The 20530-nt window shown below is 40.8% G+C and overlaps 2 protein-coding genes across 5 annotated transcripts in view; one reads left to right on the forward strand and one right to left on the reverse strand.

The window, feature by feature from the left end:
- Positions 1 to 20530, forward strand: part of CTNNA1 (catenin alpha 1) — a 120263-nt gene that overhangs the window by 42304 nt on the left and 57429 nt on the right. The gene's annotated exons all lie outside the window — the stretch shown is intronic.
- LRRTM2 (leucine rich repeat transmembrane neuronal 2) lies at positions 15151 to 19833 on the reverse strand. 3 transcript variants are annotated; one of them, XM_052816214.1, is made up of 3 exons: positions 19270 to 19833; positions 17728 to 18932; positions 17463 to 17615 (listed from the first exon to the last, which is right to left on the reverse strand). In XM_052816214.1, exons 1-3 carry the CDS (start codon positions 19271 to 19273, stop codon positions 17580 to 17582), a joined length of 1245 nt encoding a protein of 414 aa, XP_052672174.1. In that variant the 5' UTR covers positions 19274 to 19833; the 3' UTR covers positions 17463 to 17579. The 3 variants fall into 3 exon arrangements, with proteins under 3 accessions (XP_052672173.1, XP_052672175.1, XP_052672174.1); XM_052816213.1 differs by having other exon boundaries at positions 15151 to 18932; positions 19270 to 19822; XM_052816215.1 differs by having other exon boundaries at positions 15151 to 18504; positions 19270 to 19819.

A 20530-nucleotide genomic window follows, 5' to 3' on the forward strand; every position in this document is an offset into this window, starting at 1 on the left:
TTCAGGGCAAGAACTTCCTTGCAAAGGTGTGCTAAAAGATGTGTTTTCCTCAGTGCCAATTAAAAAAAGTTTTCTGTGGGCATCAGGCCATAAGGGGAAAGCCAGGGCATTTGCAAAATTAGCAGTAGTCAGTGAAAAGGCAAAGTCACATGGTTCTGAGCTTGTTTTCACAATAACTATGCCTTTCATAAATTGAGTGTATTTTTCTTTAACGTCTGTATGTTTCAGGTTGAATGTAAATGTTGTGTGATGTGCAGCCATTTGTGGATTATTGACTTGTACTGCATACATGTTAAACCTCTGACTGTCAAGAAAAAAAGTTTTTGCTATTCATTGGGTGCTTTACTGCTGCCATATGTGGCCAGAAAAAAAACCTGCTTTTCAGCTCAGAATCTCTTCTGTATGCCTGAGGTGCTGTCATCTGTGGTTTACTGAATATGATAACTTGAATTGACATTATCAGTTACTTTATGAAACCTGCGGAAAGAACTTGGAAAATGAAGCCTGGTAGCTATGGGGGGGGGGGGGGAGCTTTGAAAACAAAAGGTTCTTGGTTTAGAAACTGTTTCACTTTGTAGGTATGGTATCTTGAGAACTAAGTATTTCTGTGGAGCAAAGGAAACGCAGGTGATGTGGGAGTGTGCAGTGAAATAGCTGGAGAGAGATGAGGTACAGTTCTTGTGGATGTAAACAAGTTAGTCTTGGTGGTTGCAGAGTGATTTACCAGCTCTGCTAGGCTAAGGTGTTCAGGCAGCAGGCGCGTGCCCTTGGGGGGGGGGGGGGGGGGGGTCCTCTGGCCACCTAGTCCTCTCTGCTTCTTGCCTGCTTCAGATTTTCCTTCTAGCTTGCCTTTCATCTTCTGCATTTTAGGGAATGTATTTTGGTTTTATATTTAAAAGGTGGACTCCTTAAAAAAAAATAAAAAATTTACTTTTTATTGCCTTTGTGTTGATTGAATTTCAGACTAAGGTTCCCACCTACTAGTGAGGCAGGCACCTTTCAGTTTTGTGGGTGTTTGTGTGGTGTGTTGTGGGGTTTTTTTGTGTTGTGGGTTTGGGGTTTTTTGTTTGTCTTTGTTTTGGGTTTTTTGTTGGTTTTTGTTTGTTTGTTGGTTTGTTTTTTTAATAACTGAGAGATTGAGATTTGTCCATGCAGTGTGAGGCTGCACATTGGGGCAGTTTGGGGGAGTAAGGGCATTTATTCTTAAACTATTCAAGACTTCAACTAATTCTGGTACTGTTAATTTTTTTATGTTGTCTTGATGTATGAAGTAGTTGCATAATTTCTTTCAAAATTAAAATAAATACACATAGAAATATTAAACGCTGGAGATGCTGAAGTTATCTTCCTGTGTCGTCTTTGAGACACCCCTCATTATGTGCTTGAGACTTATCTATATTTTGAAGTTTTTTTTCTTTCCTGATATCAACTTGTGACCATTTGTATTGACATGTTTCAGGTTCATTCCAGATGTTAATTAGCAACATTGGTATATGATGTTTTTAAAAAAATCCTGTTTCCTGAGTAGGAAGATAACCCTGGGACTTGTTTGTAGCACACACAGTCTGTCCTGTATCTAGTGTTGGAAGGTCTTGATGGATGTTTCTCCTTTTCAAGCTTCCCAGCAGTTGAATTACAGCTGTGAATGTCAGTGGTGGCCCAAGTCATATACTTCCATTTGCATTCTGTCCCCATGTTTTTTAATCTAATACTGTACATTACTTTTAAGTATGCATTAATTTTATTCAAAACATCTGAACTAAACCCCAGCAATTAATTCTACTTGTAGAGGTTGAGCAGCTAGCTGTGTTATATTGCCCCGGTGGCTTCTGTGTCTGTGGCTTCAGTTTCATTTCCCTTTTTTCAAAGGATTCATGTGTGTATCTTCCCCACCTCACCAGTCAGCTTCTTGGACTGTGTAGGGAAAAAAATGTAACATGGGGCTTGCTTGCTCTTCTCTGCTATGCCTTTGAACCTCTCCTTTGAGGACTGTCTTTATTGAGTCATTTCAGGGGAAGAAGGTGACATGAGAGCTCTGATGTCAAGTACAAAGTAAGACTGCAGCTATATAATTTGATACTGTTCCCCTTAAATGCCAAATTGTGAATTTCCTCAGAGGCAGAATGAGGTTTTGGGCACCTGTCCAGGAGTCAAAGAATCCCAATTCTAGAGGTGACTGGACTGAAAAAAGCCAAGAAAATGAGAAGTTAACACAGAAATAACTGAAATGTTTAAAAAAGAAAAAAGTTGAAAGCCCTTCTGTCTTGCACCTGACCAGTTGACCCCTTTGGAGCTAATGGCCTACAAGACGGTTGCGTTTCTTCCTGCGGGATCTTTTAATTGAGGAAGGCAGGGTCTTCACAAATTTAAAAGTTTATGTTGTTGTGTTGTGAGAGCTGGTTTGAAGTAGGCTTGGCTTTCTTGTAGCTGTGGGTAAGACTGCCGCCCAGGCTTGCCTGGGTACGGTGGTCTGCTCATTTCCCACTTCTGTTGTCATACACAGCTTTTCTCACCCAGAAAGGCTGCTCCTGTATATGCAGATGCTGTGGGACTCTACCGTGGGAACTGCAACTAAAATGAATGAGGAGATCTTATGAGGAATATGTGTGTAGAGAAAAAGGTAGTAATTAAGCAGCAAATCTTCATGTCCTGATACTCCCCCATACGCTATCATGAAGACTTATTCACAGAGAATGTAAAACTGGCTTTTTGGTGACAGGTGCTGTAATCTTGAAACTTCCTCTAAATTTTTATCCTCAATCAGTTTTGTAGTGCTGTGGAAACATCTTCTCCTCTGCAACCCACCCCCCCCCCCCCCCAAAAAAAATTATGGGTATTCTCAGCTGGAGTTTAGGAAATCTTTTTGAAAGAGCAGGACTATATCAAGTACACAGGGAGGTCTTATACCCTGGGAGTATTCCTGGTGTTATTTCCAGTAGATGGATTAACTTGTTTCATGCATTTTGTAAACTTGCTCTGTGACTTTAGTTGTATTACCTGCTTCTGGAGCAGTGCCTATGCAAAGGGAAGGGTTATTTCAGTACTAGACTGCAGTGAAGTGTATATTCAGTTAAAGCTTATTTCTTGGTGTAAAACTGAATTTAACCAGCTGGGTTTTTCAGATCACTGTCAGCTTAAGTACATTCAATTTCCCTGGGTTTTTTGGTGCCAGATTGTACAGTTCTGTACATTAATTCTGTTTGTTTTGAATAGCTGCTGCTTTATCATCTATCTAATGGTAATTTAAGTCGTCTATCTAATGATTTTTTTTACAAGTAGAGGCTGATACAATAAAACTGTGAAATACCTCTGCATCCTGGAGCACTCTGCTTTACTTCCTTTCTCTGAACACTTACCATAGGTGATGCTACCTTCCCGCTCCACCTCAGATGTGCTGACTGTTCCTAAATGGTTTATTTCCTTTGACATTCGTTTTCTTTTGAAGAAGGGGCAGCCACTTTGTATGTGTCAGGCTTGTGCTAGAATTTTAAATACTTTAATGCATTCTCATTATCTGCAAGGGTGGCTGGCTAATTAGCTTAGTAAATAATGGCTTGATAGTGTCTCTGTAAAGGATGACGTTATGCATGCCATGTTTTTAGTGCCTTTTTAATCGTGCAGGGTTCCTCCGTGAGTCACTTGCTTTAGGTAAATGGAGGTGATGCAAATAAGGTTGCTGGCTTTCTTTAACAGCAACCAGTGGTGTCAACCTCATGGTCAGCGAGGGCATTCTTGTTTCAAGCAATTTTGTCTTCTGAGGAGGCAAGTGAAGTTGCTGAGATGCCCGTGTGGGAGGGAGAGGAGATACTCCTGCTTTTTGGTGCTGGTAAGGCTAGAGGTGTGCAGTAGCTAGTCCCTTGACAGTTGGTCAGCTTTTGATGCTATTTCCAGTTTTTAATGCCTTTTGCTTTCTGTCAAAGGCAACTTCATATCTGAGGGGGTTTTTTGCTGTGATATTGCAGGTTAAGCGTGCTGAATCCCTTCGTACAGGAAATACTTAAAAATCTGTCACAAACTAAAGCTATTTATATTTCTAATAAAGAATACATTAATTCTAGCTTTGAATGTCTTGTGACTGTATTGGTAGGTTTGTTTTATTATCTGTTTCTCCGAGCTGTCTTGCCAGGAGTTAGGTGGCTTTATTCCCAGATTTATAATGCATTCTCTTCCTCTTGGAAAGGGCATATGCTGTCTTGGCTCACTCTTTTTAATTTGAGTTTTGCAGGGGTCTGTGTTGTTCCAATTTTAGTTGTTCTATTTCTAAAGCCTTTCACATGTATGTAAAATATGATAAAAACGAAAATATTTCAAGGCTCTTACAATTACCACGGGTGTAAACTTCAGCCTGCTTTTCATATTTCTGGATATATCTATTAGTTCACGTAATTTTCAAAGGAAAAACTTGAGATATTCTTTAGATAAGGTTACTAATTAACATCAAAATGAAAATCAAGCCTGTGAAGGCGGCTCTGCAGTAGCAGATTACTCAGCAGCCCCAGCAGCTGTCTTGTGGCTCCTGCAGAAGCGTTTTGTCCCTCTGATTTGGTATTCTGAGACGTTCCCCCATCCATCCTGCTACCCCCATCTACCCAGCTATACTGAAAGTGAGATGAATTGACCTGTAGCCAAGCTTAACTAGTCGTCATTCAACAAAATCGCTTGTGAGGAAACAGCTGTAAGTATTGACAAAATATTGTGCTGCCCTCCTTGAGCTCCTGAGTTCTTATTCATGAGAAGCCTGAATTAGGCCTCACCTGGTTGCACAGCAATCAAGGGTGATCCAGTGTCATTTTCACCTGCGTGCTGCATGAAGAAATGCTGTAGGTTTAAAATGGAGCTTTTGTCAGCAGTTCTGATATATCTCTAGGGTCTGTGTAGACCCACATCGTAAGACTGCGGAGGCCGTTTGTTGCAGCATGGTGCCGACTTGCTGCTTTTCCATTACATGTTTTCTTCTGCTCTCTGCTGGATTGGGTGGGAGCTGGGGTTTAGGGCTGTGGTCCGGGATGACCCAGGAGGAGACACGTGCCCGGTCAGCCCTTGCGCTGCAGAGGTGCAACCAGCCACAGTGGAACACTGGATCTGCGTTGCTGGAGTCCTGAGCCCCAGGTCCAGCAGGTACCCTGCCTGCTCGTGGTGGGGAGGGAAGAGAAGAGGAATACAAGCTTGCCAGCTCCTGAAGGAGTAGGATGCCAGACCCACTGCAAAATAACCTCTTTACATCTGGAGTTGTGTAAAACGGAGCCTAGACACTCTTCTGCCTCCCATCTGTTGACTAGGCATGAACTGCCATCTCACGGAGGTCTCTGGGGAGGAAGTCTGCTGCTTGAAGAGTGGGTGGGGACCTGGCAAACTTAACCAGGTGCAAGTTAGAGCCCTTCAACCTGGCTCTTGGAGCTCAACTAGAAATCATGTTCAAGGTAACAAGAAACATAAACCTCTCACGTTTTGCAAAAGATTTCAGGTACATTTGCTTTGTTAATGCTGGGTCCAAGTCTGGCTTAGAGAGTCCTAACTTTGCCCTGGCATCATGATTTAATGGAAACTAGGAGAACTCAGTTCAGTGAAAACTCAGTTTTACTGTATGATGTATTATTGCCAATTTCAGTTTTCTTTTGAGCTCTTAAGAAAAAGATGCATGTTGTTGCAGGATGATTTTCTTGGCATCCTGGCACTTTCCTACCATTACTTATCTGTATGAATAGATATTTTTGCCTTAGTGGTGGAAATGTGTTGCAGCTGTGTGCTCTGTATCATAAAACCTATGCTGTTAACTTCTTTAGATATAAGGATAAGCCTTAAGAGAATACCGGTAGCTCCATTACCTGGTAGTGGTACAAAAGTAGTATAAAATGTTTGAGAATCTGTTGTTTTCCAGACCAGACAGACATGTCTCTTAATCTTTTCCCCTCCTCCCCCACATCACAGGTGAAAATAATAGTAAAAAAATTACCTTGTGCTGTTGCAATACCACTTTTCCCCCTCAAGAAATAATACATAGATAGCACTAGACAGTAATTCTAAAGGTTTGATTTCACCATTGCTTAAAAGAGGACTTGCTCAGTTACTGTTGCCTGTGAAGATATTTGAATAAAATTGCTAGTTACCCCTGCAGCTGGAGCACAAAGGGTGTGTGGAAGTGTGTATATACTTGTTAGTTAGTAACTGGGTTCCTGCATGGGCTGGGAATGAAATTTATCACTTTGTATGGTCGAGATTCGATTGTCCTCGTGATGTGAAGTGCTTACAAACCAGTCCCAGTGCCTGCTAACCAGACCCAGCATTTTCTGCTGCTCCCAGCATTGCCCTCAAGTGGGAATTCTGGTGCAAGTTACAGGGATTAGGAATGGGTTTTAGCCTGGAGCAGTCCTGAAGATTTTGGTCAGCTGCCATTAAAGTTAAAAGATGTTATGAAATTTGGAAGAAGACTAACTTGTGTGTTCTGATTTTCCTTTTTTGTTAGGGAACAGACTCTGCAAGAGTGAAGTTGCAAATTATAGCTCTCATATGAGGAAGTAAGACTTTTGGAGGTGGTGGGGGTTTTTTATATTCATGAAGAGACTGGAAATATGTTACTAATTTGAAATACCTGTTTCAAAAGCAGTGGAATGCTTTTGATAACATACTGGTAAAATAGGACTTTCCTGATTATAACTGTGTTACATAAAAAAAAAAAAAAAAAAAGAAAAAGAAATAACCAAACCACTTGTCAAAATAGAAATCAGGCTGTGTAATGGCCTTGGTAGACACTGTTTTAATTATCACAAAGAAGTCTTCTCTTCTGCTCAGAATGGGTGTGGGTTGGGGTTGGGGGGGGGGGGGTTGTTGTTTTTTTTTTCCCTGGCTCAGATCACTGAAACCTGTTCATGTTCTTTATCATATTTTCTACTTTGTGTCTGGGAGCAATCTGTGTCAAGTATGTGGACTTGTCATTTAGTCCTAATCCTGTCAATAGTTTAAAATATTTCTCTTGCATAAGCAAATGCAGGAAATAGTATATACTAATCATTTAAAAAAAAAACAACACAGGATAAAAGTTAGCAATATTTTTAGCATAGTTTACCCATTTAAATTTGTTTGTGGCAAATGAGCAATACTTAGGCTAGCTGGAGGTTTAGACACCAGGAGATACCTGAAATGCAAGACAGATGACCTGCAGCTGGTAATGGGTAAAAAGTAGTAGGCACACAATTTTAACAGACATAGGTTAAGATAAGATTATATAGTCAGAGCCGATGTACTTTTATGTACATAAAGATAACATTAAGTAATTGGTTAACGTAATAACAGAGAAGTCTGGTACTGTCTCTGTGCAGAGAATCCCATCTGCAGAGGCCCAGACCCTTCTTGAAACTGAATTTTTAGAAGCTTTTCTGCCTTCTGTAGGTAAACTTCCCCATTAGTGGGGTGGGTTTTATTCTGAGATTTAATTTTGATTTTTAAATACTGCTTTCAGTTAGTACCTCGGGATCACTGGGTGCATATATTTCATATTGTTTCAGGTGGATTTACTGTGTCACATCTCTATTAAATTATTTTTATTATTCATTGCGTATGTGTGCATAATTAATATTCTAGAGCAATGGGGTGGTTGGGTTGTTTTGTTATTTACATAACCTCATCTTTTTGGAGTGGTTTCCTTATTTTCATGGTTCCCAGTGGGTGTCTGATGGTCAGTGAGTACAGACTGAATTTTATTCTTGATTGTTACAGCACAGGTTGAAGTCAGAGGAGTTGCAGTGAACAGAACGTGCTGCAATGTAGTTAGGTTTGCATAAACAATTGAAACTTTTTTAAAGCTGATGATCACTTACTAATTTGCCTGATGAAGATTACTATTTTTGAATAAATGGATAGTAAAAGTAGGTGTCAGAAAGTTCCTATTTTGATGATGCAGCTTTACTGTGGTATATTCAAATGATTGAGTGCCCACTAAGAAGAAGAAAGCAGTCTGCAGTCTCGTAGCATCAGCTCATTTGAATGTAGTATAAAACTTTTTCATGTGTCTCTGGACACTCTCATTGGCATGCTTTGTCAAGTTAATTGTTGTCCATAGACATTTGTAGATATGAAGGGGTAATATCCCTGAAATTTATCTGTGTGGTGCACCGGAGTTGTTCTCCGCTTTGTCAGTACTTTCATTTGTCCACTGTGTTTTATGGCATGCTGTCAGACAGCTGTTAGTCACAGGAAGGTCCTGGAGTAGTCTTGAGCTGCATTAGTTCACGTTCCAGGTCTCCGTGTACTGTTACTGCTTTTGTGCAAGTGCTTTTTGCACAAGAACCTCGCTGCGTGTCTGGTGGTGTTTGCTGTCCTAGTCCCTGCTGGTAAGGGTACATCTCTGCAGCATGGGAGCAAGAGCTTTGAATTCATTCCATAAATGCTTCTCAGATTTGGAACAATGTGGTGGTTTTCTCCAAGTTTCAGATTTGTCAATGATACCTACATCACTGACAAATCCAAGGCTTGGAGCAGAAGAGGCATTGCAACTTGTTCAGCAGTTCCCAGCACTTGAAGGTATATTGAAATTGCACGCATGGTCTGTAAATATCTGAAATGCCTTAGTCTTGATTTCATTGTTACATTACTTTATGCAGTGGACTATGTGGGTGTTTAGTTATTTTAACTATGGGCAGCAGATGTCTGTCGTCCAAAGGACTGACATATTTTAGCTGGTCTAGAGACTTGCTCTTCACTCACAGGCAGAAAGTAATACCTCACAAAAGCTCATTACTCATGGGACATTGAGCGTGCTAGTTTCTAGTTTAAGTACAGGATGTACAGACATCTCCTAGAAGTTAACTGTCACTGTAGACTATAGTAACTTGTTGAACGTATCTGTTATTTTTGTTTTGCTCAGGAGCGTGGTGTCATGTTAGAGACGTAGTACCTGCCAAAGCTTACTGTATCAAAGCTTACTGTATTTTTTTCTGTAGTTCAGCCTAATCAAATGTCTAACCTTAGCCTTTTTTTGAAGTTTCTGGTGTCTTAGGACTGGATGCTAATTGCATGTCATGTAGTCAAAGCTCTCTTATTTCGGAGTTCCACAGCTGCCATGGTGCTAATAGATGTCCCAGAGCTAAGCCAGTCATCTGTAGAGAAAAATACAAACTAGAGATGGCTTTATCTTCTTGCCTGCCCTGTGGCTGTTAAATTCTTGAAGGCCTGAACCCTAAAAATATACACTTGATACCTGTAGAGCTTCCAGCTGTTATTAGGAGTTACCAGACTTGGTTGCCTATGCTCTGGGTCTGCCTTGTGGTGGTCTGCTGCTCCCCCAGGTGCTGAGCTAGGTGTCTGTCCTACCTGGAAGCAGCAACACAGCTATTTCCATCTTCAGGACTGAAAAGATTGAGGAGGAATTCCTTAAGCTCTGAATTATTCAACCAGAATTTCAAGCATGGAGTTAATCCTAAGTCTCTGTAGACCTTGCTACAACAGATGTTGCTGTTCTTTCTGGGATGGTGTGCTTCAGGGCTAGACTCGATCAATAAGTAGTTCCACGTCTTCACTGAAGCATGTTTGCCTATCCTGAGGACAACATAGATGATGCTTTAATATCTCATGCTCTTTAAATGAGAGGTATACGGTTAGACCTGGAGGCTTGAAGAATGGTCCACCGTGTGGTTTTCCCAACTTACTAGTTTGTTTTGGCTCGCATCCTTTGATAGGTGCATACTGAGGATGTTTACTGTGTGACTCCCTCCTGGGTCAAGTGAGTCGGCCCGGGTAGCTAAAATTTTACTTAAAGTGGAGATTGTTAACAAAGCTTCTGAAAGTGCCTGCAGTGCAGGGGAATGTGTATGTGTTTTCCTCTTGTTAACTGTTTTGTGGTGCGTTTGGAGATGGAAACTCGCTTGTAGTCTGTGTCCCTGTCCCTTTTCCCATGTTCTCAATTCTAACAGATTGTCATTATTAGTGTTACTAAGAGCTCTATTAATTTTACAGGGTTTTTTTCTTCTCTGAAAGATTAAAAACTTAAGGTGGAATCAGGGTTGGAGCAATCTATTTGAGGGCAGAAATTGATAGTCCCCGCTAACAGCAGATGGCTTTTGAGGCAGAGGTGCTGGATACATGATGGATTATTTAGGAGTTAGTTCAAGGGAAGAGAGCAAATGCATCCTAATCTTGCTGTAGGGTTGAGCTGGATTCTGCATTAACACTCTTCTGAGTTTTTTTAGCTCTTTGCAAACATATAAGTAAAACTACTTTTTGCAATAAGCTTTTCTGCAGTATTTTGTATGCTTCATAAAGGATATTTCAAGAATTTTTGTAGCTATACAGTTGAGAAGTATCTTGGAAGGACTTTTCTACTTGAAATGCATTTCCTGTATCTAGTGCTGTCTTTAATCTCATGCAGCCTCGCAAAAAGCATTCTACCTATTAAATATGCAGTAAAGCTGTTCTGTTTGGTAGAAGATTGTATGTTTAAACAGCAGAAGTCCTCATTGCTCCTGTATTTTAAGATTAAAAATTCAGCTGCAACACTATCTTCAGATTCAGAGCCATTAGAATGGATTTTTCAGATTTATTCTCATGATTGTAATACAGAAAATTAATTGCTTTTGACTGTAAAGAATTATGATCCATTAATTATTTAAGAACCATCTTGATGGATGAACCTTTTCCACTTACTTCAAGACTTTTCGTGAAGTAAGGCTGCTTTTTAAAACTGGTATAAAGCATAATGCATCTATATCAAACAGTGGATGCACTGCACACTCTTTAGGGGTAAGGATTGATGGAAAAGAAAAACAGCACTGTCTCTGTGTCTAGTTTGCTTGAGTATTCAACATAAAAGTAGTAGAGTCTGCTGGGAGAAAACAGGGATAAGTTACTTGAACAGCATTTAAAATATTTTTTTTTAATTTTTTTTTAAAGGAAGATTTATTTCATAAAATGTCCTGGTAGTAGAGAATACCACTTCAGTTTTGCTTGTGTGTGTGTTGGAAGTGTAATGTAAATACTAACAGTAGGGTTTTAGGGTGGATGAACACTTGTATTGAATTCTGTACCTTAGCCTGTACACTCACCGGAGGAAGGAGTCGGCGCTTTCCCAGATGTGCTACAATTTTCAGTTCATTTGTGCAGTCCTCTCCAGTCAGGTTCTTGAGTCTGGTTTTTTGCAGTTGTCTTAACACACCCTATGTTTAAAAGCTGCTAGTCATGTTGATGTTTCCTTGTTACTAATTGGATTTAAAGGTTTTGCATAGTATATTCCGAATACTGTTTTTTCTCTTATGTATCTTACCTTTGCTTGTGAAAGCAACTGATTTTGCATGAGATGCATTTTTATCTCAAAGTTAGTCTCTTTGAGAGTTTAAGAAAATAGATTTATCATGTGCTGCTTTGAAGTATTAGAAGGATTTGAGAGGCAGTTAGCCAACTGACATTTAAAACCCTTGAGAACTTGTTCCAGCCAAACCTTTTGCAAAAAAGTAAATGTAGCTAAGGCTTAGTTACTAAAATGACTTTAGTTGGCAGTTCAGTGCATGTAATTATCTTGGAACATCCTGAAACTTGTTCTTTTGTTCAGCTGTTGTACCAAGGCTTTTGGGTTGTGTCCGTGAACTTGTCACTTCTCTAAATCAGAAATCTTTCTCATGTTATTGAAGCACCGTGATTTTGAATGTTACATTCATTGTGGTAGCCCATATGAAGAACACTTCTTGTACAGGGAATGTATTTCTGACACTTTCTAGATAGCTGTAATTCAGAGCTGAAGCAATGTCTTGCTAGTTTGACATCTCGAAATGATATAGATTGTTTGTTCTTGCTAAATTCTCGGCAAGGTGGTCCTGTTGGAAATGCCATGCTCTTGGCTGGCGCAATGACCAACAGGCGGTCATGGTGGTCTACCAGGCGACCTGGGGGAACAGCCAGGTCTCAGCAGCCCGGCAGGCACGTCTGCCGGGTCGTGCTGGGGCTCATGCCAGCACGCCGGAGAGGGTGCTGCTGCCTGTGTTGTTTCTGATGCAGGTGCTCCCAGGGCTTCAGTCTCAAGGGCCAAGAGTTTAGCTTTGGTTTGGTTTTCACTCTCTGCTCTCGCTTATATAAATAATTTCTGCTAGTCAAGAGATGTCTTGTTTGGGAAGAACCCATGCAGACCAGCTCATTTATCGTAGTAAAACAGAAGGTGCTGTATTTGATATGATTATGGCAAATGGACTGGCCCAAACCTGATTTATCTGCCTTGGACAGTGGATGTAGACTGGTCTTTACATATTGTGAAAGTGAGCTTTTGACACCTCTCTTTGAAAAGGGAGGAAGAAAGAGGCAAATTCAGTTTTACAGTATACACAATTTTAATAACAAAACTTTTCTGTACACTGCACTTCATTTTACTCCATTACTTACACCCCCTCCCACCAGATGTTGGCTCTTTTAAACATAATTTAAACACAATGCATCTAGGACTCTTTAAAAATCTCTGGTTGCTAAGCTGGTAGAATAGTTCAGTTACTAATGTTTTCATTAGTAAAAAGAAAAATGGGGTGGGTTTTGTTTGTTTTTTTACAAAGGAGTGGTTGAAGGATAGCAGGTGTAGCTTTTCAGTGATAACACCACAGGTGCACAAGCTGCATGGTGTTTTGCCCTTAGCGCAAGTTTTGCCCTGTCTGAGGCTTGATTACATCCATCAAAGCTTCTGTTACCTTTCCCTAGATACTTCTCAAAAGGTTTTTATACAAGATGTGAAATGCTGAATTTCCAGCTGACTCTGAAATAATCTTTAAGCATCCTGCTAGCATGATGGCTTAAAAAGCAAAGCCCGGCACACTTTTAGTGTATGGGACTTTCTGCAATGGAGAAGGGCATGGGGAGGGAGGAGTGGCTGCTGCACAACTGCCTTTGATTTTTGTTGTTTTCTTGCTTGTTCCTTTTTGGGGGAGGAGAAATACTGTAGCTCTCTCTGAACTTTTAATTTTTATGGAAAAATTCATAAGAAAGATGAAATTCAGCTTCTGGGTAGATTTCATAGGTCTGAACAGATGGATTTTGATAGCTACGCAGATCACAAAATTAAATCAACTTTATTTTCATTAAAGTAGTACAGAAATTAACTTAGACACATTAAAAAATAAGTGTGTAGTGCAGATTTCTGGTTTAAAGCCGCTGGATATTTCTGATTTTACATGTTAGAAGACAGTGGCCTATTGTTAAGGGAGGTAATGGGACATAAGCTCAGATGCTTAGATTTGCATGCAGGCTAGGCTTATCACTGAAAAAAATCGGATAATTTCTGCTTGGGCGCAAAGCAAACAAAACCAAACATTGATACAGTGACATTAATTATGTTTCCATGTGATGGGAAATGGGAGCTCTGTGCAGGAGAACACTTCAGCTGGACACTAAACGCTAGCCCATTTTACTTTTTATCGAGTAATTTTTAGTTGTGTGCATTCAAACAATGATCTAATGCAGAGCAACTAACGAGAGGGGAACTGAAAGCATTAATTCAGACCTGTTCCAGTATGATTACTCAAAAATTGAACTTGTACTGCTAGGTTTGCATTTCACTGATGCTAGGGTAGGGAGGAGGAAAAGATGGCTGGAGGAGATCTTTGGATGGGATGAGGATCTCAGGAGCAGTAGAAGAAATTTTGGTTTCTAAAAGGCCCTGAACACTTGAATGAGGCTGTGTCTAGAGGTGGTGAAGCACCTATGATGCCATTTAGTATCTGTAGAAACTGAGGCTGTGCAACAGAGATATTTGGGGAGAGCAAGTTAACAACCTCTTGTCATCAGCCAGTACTCATACTGAAATACAATTAATTTGAACCAAATCATCATGGTTCTTGTTCTATAAACAAAATCAGAGACTGCTGAGTAATGCAATTATTACAATACCCTCTTTGCCTGGAAGAGTCACAAGCAATTGAGAATGGAAGACAGTAACTTTAAAAAAAAAAAACAAAACGAAAAAACACCACCACCACCCCCCCCCAAACCCAAAAAACAAAACCCACAAAAAGAAAACAAACCCCCCAAATTAACAGCCCCTGGTCGTGTCCTTGTGTAGAGTGATGGCTTTGCCTGCCATTTGCTGTCCCTCTAAGGGAATTCAAGTTGACTTCACTGCTAGTGTTTGACATTCTGTGAGTTTTATGATACCTGTTACCCTAAATGTAATGTTTGCAGAATTGCTTTGCTTACACCTGGAACCTGGCAACAAATGGTTTTGGAAATGGCAGACATAAACCATGGCATTTGGGAGATTGGCTGCGTATTAGTGTGTAGTACAGAGAGTCAAAGTAAAATTGAACAGTGCCGTGCTAGGCTGTGTCTGCTGGCCTCGTGCTTTGCTGTCTGCAAGCCAAGGCAGCACTGCAGGACCAGTGGAAACTGGGGATGCTGGTGGGGAAGAGAAGTTGGGTGCCTGGGTGTGTTTGCTTTCAGAGACACTGGAACAATGCTTTAATGCTTGGAAAATTGGTATGAGTGGCTGGGGTGGAGAAGAGGATTAAATCCAGCATTGCTGGAACACCTGTCTTTACTCTTCCTGGGCATAATTATAAGCTAATAAAGCTGGAGTGGGTTTCTGCGCAGAGCTAGGGTGTTGGAAAAGCACCTCCTCGGGAGGAACCTCAGCACTTCAGTCAAGCGGCCAGGTCTTGTTACCATGTGGAAGACTGATGTGGTACCTTCTGAACTGTCTTACAGCAAGGGTTTCTGCTGGGCGTGGAGGAGAAAGGTGGAAGTCCTTCTTACAAATGCAGCTGAGGACATCAGAGTTTAGTATTGACATCTGATGGTTGATAATAGTGTAGACAGATTATTTGGCTGCCAGTATAATTAATGAGTTCAGTTATAACTTTGTCTCTGCTGGTACCCTACAGCTGTACATGAAAATCATCCCGAAAGTGTCTGCTTTCCAGTTTCCCCTGGTGCAGACCAGCGTGTTGGTTAACACGAGGTAAGGGAGGTACGCAGGCAGGGGCAGGTTGCTGCTGAGGCAGTGATGCATGCTCGCTTGCCCAGAGCAGAGCAAAAGCCTGTATGTAAGGGAAGAGCTGTGAGTGCTTATTCATGGTAAGGAATGAAGCAAGTCTTTCTACAAGCAGCTAAATACCCTTGGACACCAATACATTTTTGTATTTATCAGCTTAGGTCTGGCCTTCTGGCTCACGTGAGATTTAATCATACAGAATATTTGCTCTTTGTCCACCTGCCCCACAGGATTTATTGTATTCAGTTAAAAGCAGTAATTGATTTTCTAGAATAGGTGTAAATCGGCTCATCGCAGTATAAACAGTTACGAGGGTTCAAAGGTATCTCTATGGAAAACCATTAGGCTTCACTGAATCTCTTCCATTAAAGTACAGAGTCACAGGAAGTAAACAAAATATTTGTTTTATAATAAGGGCACTGCATGTAAAAGTAAAATAATGCAAATTAATATCTTCAAAACCAGTAATTGAAAAATCTTTATGTAAAATCTTAACAGAAGTCACACTTATCTTGCTGTAATTGCCTTGGACGAATTCATTTCACAATAAAACATCAAACTGTTGTATAATTGTACCCTAAATACCTCACTAAGTGGTAATACAGATATATAAAAGCAGAGTGAATAGCAAACAGACTTTTATGCAGTGACTTTTCTGTTTAAAAAGTTTGCAGAATAGTTTAGTACAACACAATTAGCATACTGTAATTACTGATTTGTTCAAGGTATGTCAACACTGTGAGGAATTTCTTTTTTTCATCGGTGTATGCTGGTAATTGTTTAACACTGCAGCATTGGACACAACACTTTTTTTTTCAGTTATACATACGTGTATATATATATATTAAAAAAATTTCCATCCCTCTGGTCCTTTTAGCTTTGGTTAGAATGTTTACAATATTTGAGCAGTTGACTTAAAAATAATGTAATTCTTTGCAGACCCCCCCCACCCCCCCCGCCCCTGTGGCATCTGAGTACCACCACTGCTGCATAGATCTGCAAATATTTACATATAATTTCATAGTATAGTATAAATAGCAATATGGTACTTCTGGCTAAAGAAACCAAATTACTCCTTAAGAATGAGGTGCGTGTGTGTGTATATATATTTATACAAGATTTTTTTCAACGGCATACTAGTTTAGATTCTGTCCCATATCAAGAAACGAAACATTTTTCAGTGAGCTATTCTATAAACTAATTATATTATCCTAACTTATACTTATCAGAAGGTACTTTAAAAACAAAACAAAACAACCTGGTAATTACCTTGCATTTTGGAAGAGGAGGACAAGTGAGAGTTTATATTACAGGGGCTAATTCTGTCTCCAGAGAAACCAGTGGAGTTAGTGCATGAAAATAGCTTCCAGGCGAGAGGAAGCCTCAGCTGGGGGGGCAGCGGGGGGACAAAGAGAGGCTTCTTCCTTCCTTCCCTCTTCTCCTTAACCTCGCGGTTGATATTTACTTTTAATTAAGAAAAACTTGCATTAAGGGTATTTACACATGAAAAGGTGTTGAAATGCTGTTTGTTCATAGTTGTAAGTAATTAGCCTGAATTCATGAAAAGCATCATCAAGTCAAACCAGAGAGCCGATAAGAATTGAATGCACTTAATATTTAGAATCGATCCTGTCGTACTGAGCCTTCCTAAATAAGCTGCACTGCCTACTTTGTAAGCGCCTGGAGAGTCGTCCTGCTAATTTGTGATCGTCCTGCTAATTTGTGACCGTGTGAACTGCTCCATTCTGTATCTGTTGTGAGCTTTAGCAAGGTCCATTTAAGCAAGCCAAACTATGAATATGCAGATAGGAAAACTGTATTTAAAAATAAATTCACCAGTTCCCAATGCACTTAAATCCCCACCTGGACCTTTGTTGCTCTTTTTTTTTTTTCTTTTTTTTTCTTCCTTCCCCTTTTTTACTGGAGTGAAATTATCAGAGGAGGAAAATCTTCCTCCACGGCTGCCTTTAAAGTGAACAGAGCCAGCTGGAGTGTTTGGTATCCTACAGCTGCAGTGGAACAAACGGAGCGTATGTCCCCCCGCAGATCTCTGTACAGATATCCAGTATCCATCCCCTCGGACTGTTTTCATTAGAAAAAGTAGAATGTGGAGACTTGGGTATAAATGTTTACACACAGTCATATAATTACATAACATGAAACATTTTACATAGTTTGAGGTGAGCATCTTTTTAGACTTTTAAACATTAGGAGTGCAACTTTAATGTAATCATTGCTGCTTTAACACTGAAAATATTATGGATTTATTTTTTAAAAAACTTAAAAATACTGCACCACTCCATAAACAATGTTTCCATTAAGTAGCTTGGAAAATTAGGCTTTATGTCAACATTTGTAAAAATTAGAATCTGATGTAGGTCCCCTACAATTTTAAAATAGGTTACTTATCTGATTTAATTTTTGATGGCATGTTGGTATTATACTTCACATTCTTTATACGGCAGCTGCTGACACTTGCACTGTCCGTAGCCATTAATGATGATGAAGGGTCCTTCATGGGTGGGTTCGTATTCGTTATATGGTCCTTGGTCTGACATATTTGCCATATGCAGCCGTGTTTGGGATCGGAGCTGCCTGTGGTTTTGAATCATTGAGCACTGCCTAATTCTTCTTAATGTGGGAGGGCAGCACTTCCTGGAGATGAACACTATAAAAATGATAAAAAAGAAAGAAAACAATAAAGCCATTGTTCCTGTAATTACCCTCTGAGTGAAGATGGCATTGTTTGGCTCGGGGAAATGTTCTTCAGTGGTAACGACCATGCCTGCCGTAGTTGGAATCTCTTTGTCGCCCATATGGAAATGAGAAGAGCTTATTCTTTTCGTGTACTCAGTAGTCGGAGCTGCATACGTTGTAGCCACGGGTGTAACAACAGTTGATAAATTCCAGCAAAGCTGAAAACCATACACTGCATCCAGAATATCCTCTCCCTGGGTGTGGTCTGGGCTGTGGCAGAGGATGGAGTGCTCCCACCGACCTTGGAAGCCACTCAACCATGTGGCCAAGGCGCAGATCTTTGGGCTGCATTCCCACAGATTGCCGGAGAGGCCCACGGTGGTGAGGGATGTCAGCGAACTTAGGATCTTGGAATCCAGAGTGGTGAGCTTGTTGTTATCCATTAGGAGGGTTTTAAGGTTAGGCATAGTTTCAAAGACGGTTAGGTCAATGGCTTTGATTTCGTTTCCAGTCAAATCGAGCTTTTCTAAGGTGCCCCAAGTCCACTCCATCCCACATGTCAAGTTGCTAATTTTGTTCCACTGCAAGAAGAGCGTGTGCAGGCTGCTCAGCCGGAGGAAGTGAGCAAAATTAATCTTTGTCAGCTGGTTGTGCTCTAGGTGAAGCTCCCTCAGCTTGATTAATCCTGCAAATCCGTTGCGAGCCAAACTTCGCAAGCGGTTTGTGCTCAAATCCAGGAACTCCAGGCTACGACAGTCCCAGAACAGGCGGACCGGGATGGTCCGCAGGGAGTTGGAACGCAAGTGCAAGGTCTGTAGCTTGCGAAGGCCGTAGAAGAGCTCGGGGTGCAGAGAGGATAACTGATTAAAAGAGAGGTCCAAATTCTGCAGGTTAAGCAGCTGGCTAAAAGTTGTGTTTGGCAAATGAAAGATTTTGTTGGAACTTAAGACTAATTCCTTAAGTTTATACAGTCCTTGAAAAGAATCTTCTCTGACTGTTGCAATTTGATTATGATCTAAGTGAAGCCAAGTAAGTTGACTGAAGCTTGCAAATTGATCCCTTTCAAGTTCAGAAATATAATTGTGCCTCAGTGACAAACCTAGCGAGCCCTTTTCAGTGGTGTTTGGCACTGAGTGAAACCCCTGAGAGTCACAGTAAAAGAGCAGCTTCTCACAGCGACATTTTGGTGGACAAGCCATGCCCAAGGCAGGCAGCATTTTTAAAACCATACTCATTGCATATAGTGCTGCCAGCATACGAGCCCCTAATGGCCACTTGAAATGTAAGCCTGCAGAATATAATTTAGGAAAACAACAAGATAGGATAGCCTTATCAGTACACTTTGAACATCACGATGGAAGATTTCACTGCAGATAACATTGCCATGCATTTCCGACAAGCTAATTCTAAATGCAAGAAACAACTTACTACAAAAAACAGAATACTTGGATATTACACTTAGGATGAGTCTTTATCTCTATTACGGAGGACTACAGTGTCACAATCGGGAAAACATTTTTTTTCATAAGGTTCAGTGCAGAAAAATTTGCTTTAGCATCTAACTGCTCCTTTAAAGCATAGCTGGTCATTCATTATACAAGGTATATAGAAATGCAGGAACTTACCCATTCTTTTGAGTACATTGGAGGTTGCATTCAGTCGTAGTTTTAGACTCAACGCGGTGAGTCTGTAAAAGGCTCTAATGTAAGATAGCCTTTGAATAATTTACTGGGTTTAGTGTCCTTTGATATTAGTGCAAAATTGAATCCACGATGCTCTCTTGGAATATTCCTTTTGAAATCACTGGCTTGATCTCCTCTGACAGGTCTGCAATTTTTAAATCAATGCTTAATACAAGTTTTCGTCCTCTGTGGCTGCTCAGCTGTTTAATTGAAGCTCATGTTTTCTCTTTCCGCAGCTGTGGCTTCCCTTAGTCCTAACTTGTTGATGGCAGATGGGTGGCTTATTGCTGAGAGAAGCTCCTGTAGTAGCATGAGTGCATTTACTGAAAAGCTTTTCAGGGAAGCGGTACAAGAATGGATTTGCTTATGCGCTGCGACCACACAGGGCTGTATATAGGCTGACGTCACCTGGTGACGTTCCTTTTGTTTGGGTTTTCCAGAAGCTTTGCTGTTTTAAAGCATTGTGGTGCATACTGTGATCGTGTTAAAGACCACTGATAGAGGGGGAAAAAAATCAACGGTAGGAGTCCTTCGTCCCCGCAGTAGAAGGAATAGGAAAGACTTGCACCACCCCGCTCCCCCCCTCCTACATCTGTGCTGGCTGTATTCAGCTGGTATTAAAAGCGGCGCAGAGCTGCGGTTGGAAGTGCCTTAGTGCTAGCTGCTGCCGGTTTTCTGTTAAATATTGCTGCATAAAAGGAACTTTTAGATGCAAAGTATGCGCAGTTTGAATAGTGCTGGTTAGCACCAGCTTTTCACGGAGGTGAGAGGGATTTGGCAGCTTAAGGCTATGCATAACAACTGTGTTCGACTGTGGTCCCTGCAAAAGTGGTAAAGGGAGAGGACAGTCATTTAGATAAAGGTGGTGTGTCAGAAAGTACAGCACACAGCCTGGGAGCAAAGGACAGGAGTGAGTGTTCAAGCAATGAGAAATTTCTGGAAAAAGCAAAGCTTGTGTTAGGGCACAGGAAAGATTTAATTGGAATCCAGCTTGACAGCATGCAGTTATGAAACTAGAAAAATCTATTTTCCCACCCCCCAAACGGTGGCTTTTGTACTTGCCTTTTCCTGGGGACTGGAGTGCAGGAGAGGAAATCGTGATGTTGGCATTTACTGTCGGGGCTCAGAGCAGTTTGAGGGCTTCCTTGTGGTCACCAATTACATTCTGGTGTTATGTGCCCCCCTGTAAAAGGGGGACATTAGC

Source organism: Harpia harpyja, chromosome 20 (genome assembly GCF_026419915.1).
Source record: "Harpia harpyja isolate bHarHar1 chromosome 20, bHarHar1 primary haplotype, whole genome shotgun sequence".
In the NCBI taxonomy this organism is placed as follows: domain Eukaryota; kingdom Metazoa; phylum Chordata; class Aves; order Accipitriformes; family Accipitridae; genus Harpia; species Harpia harpyja.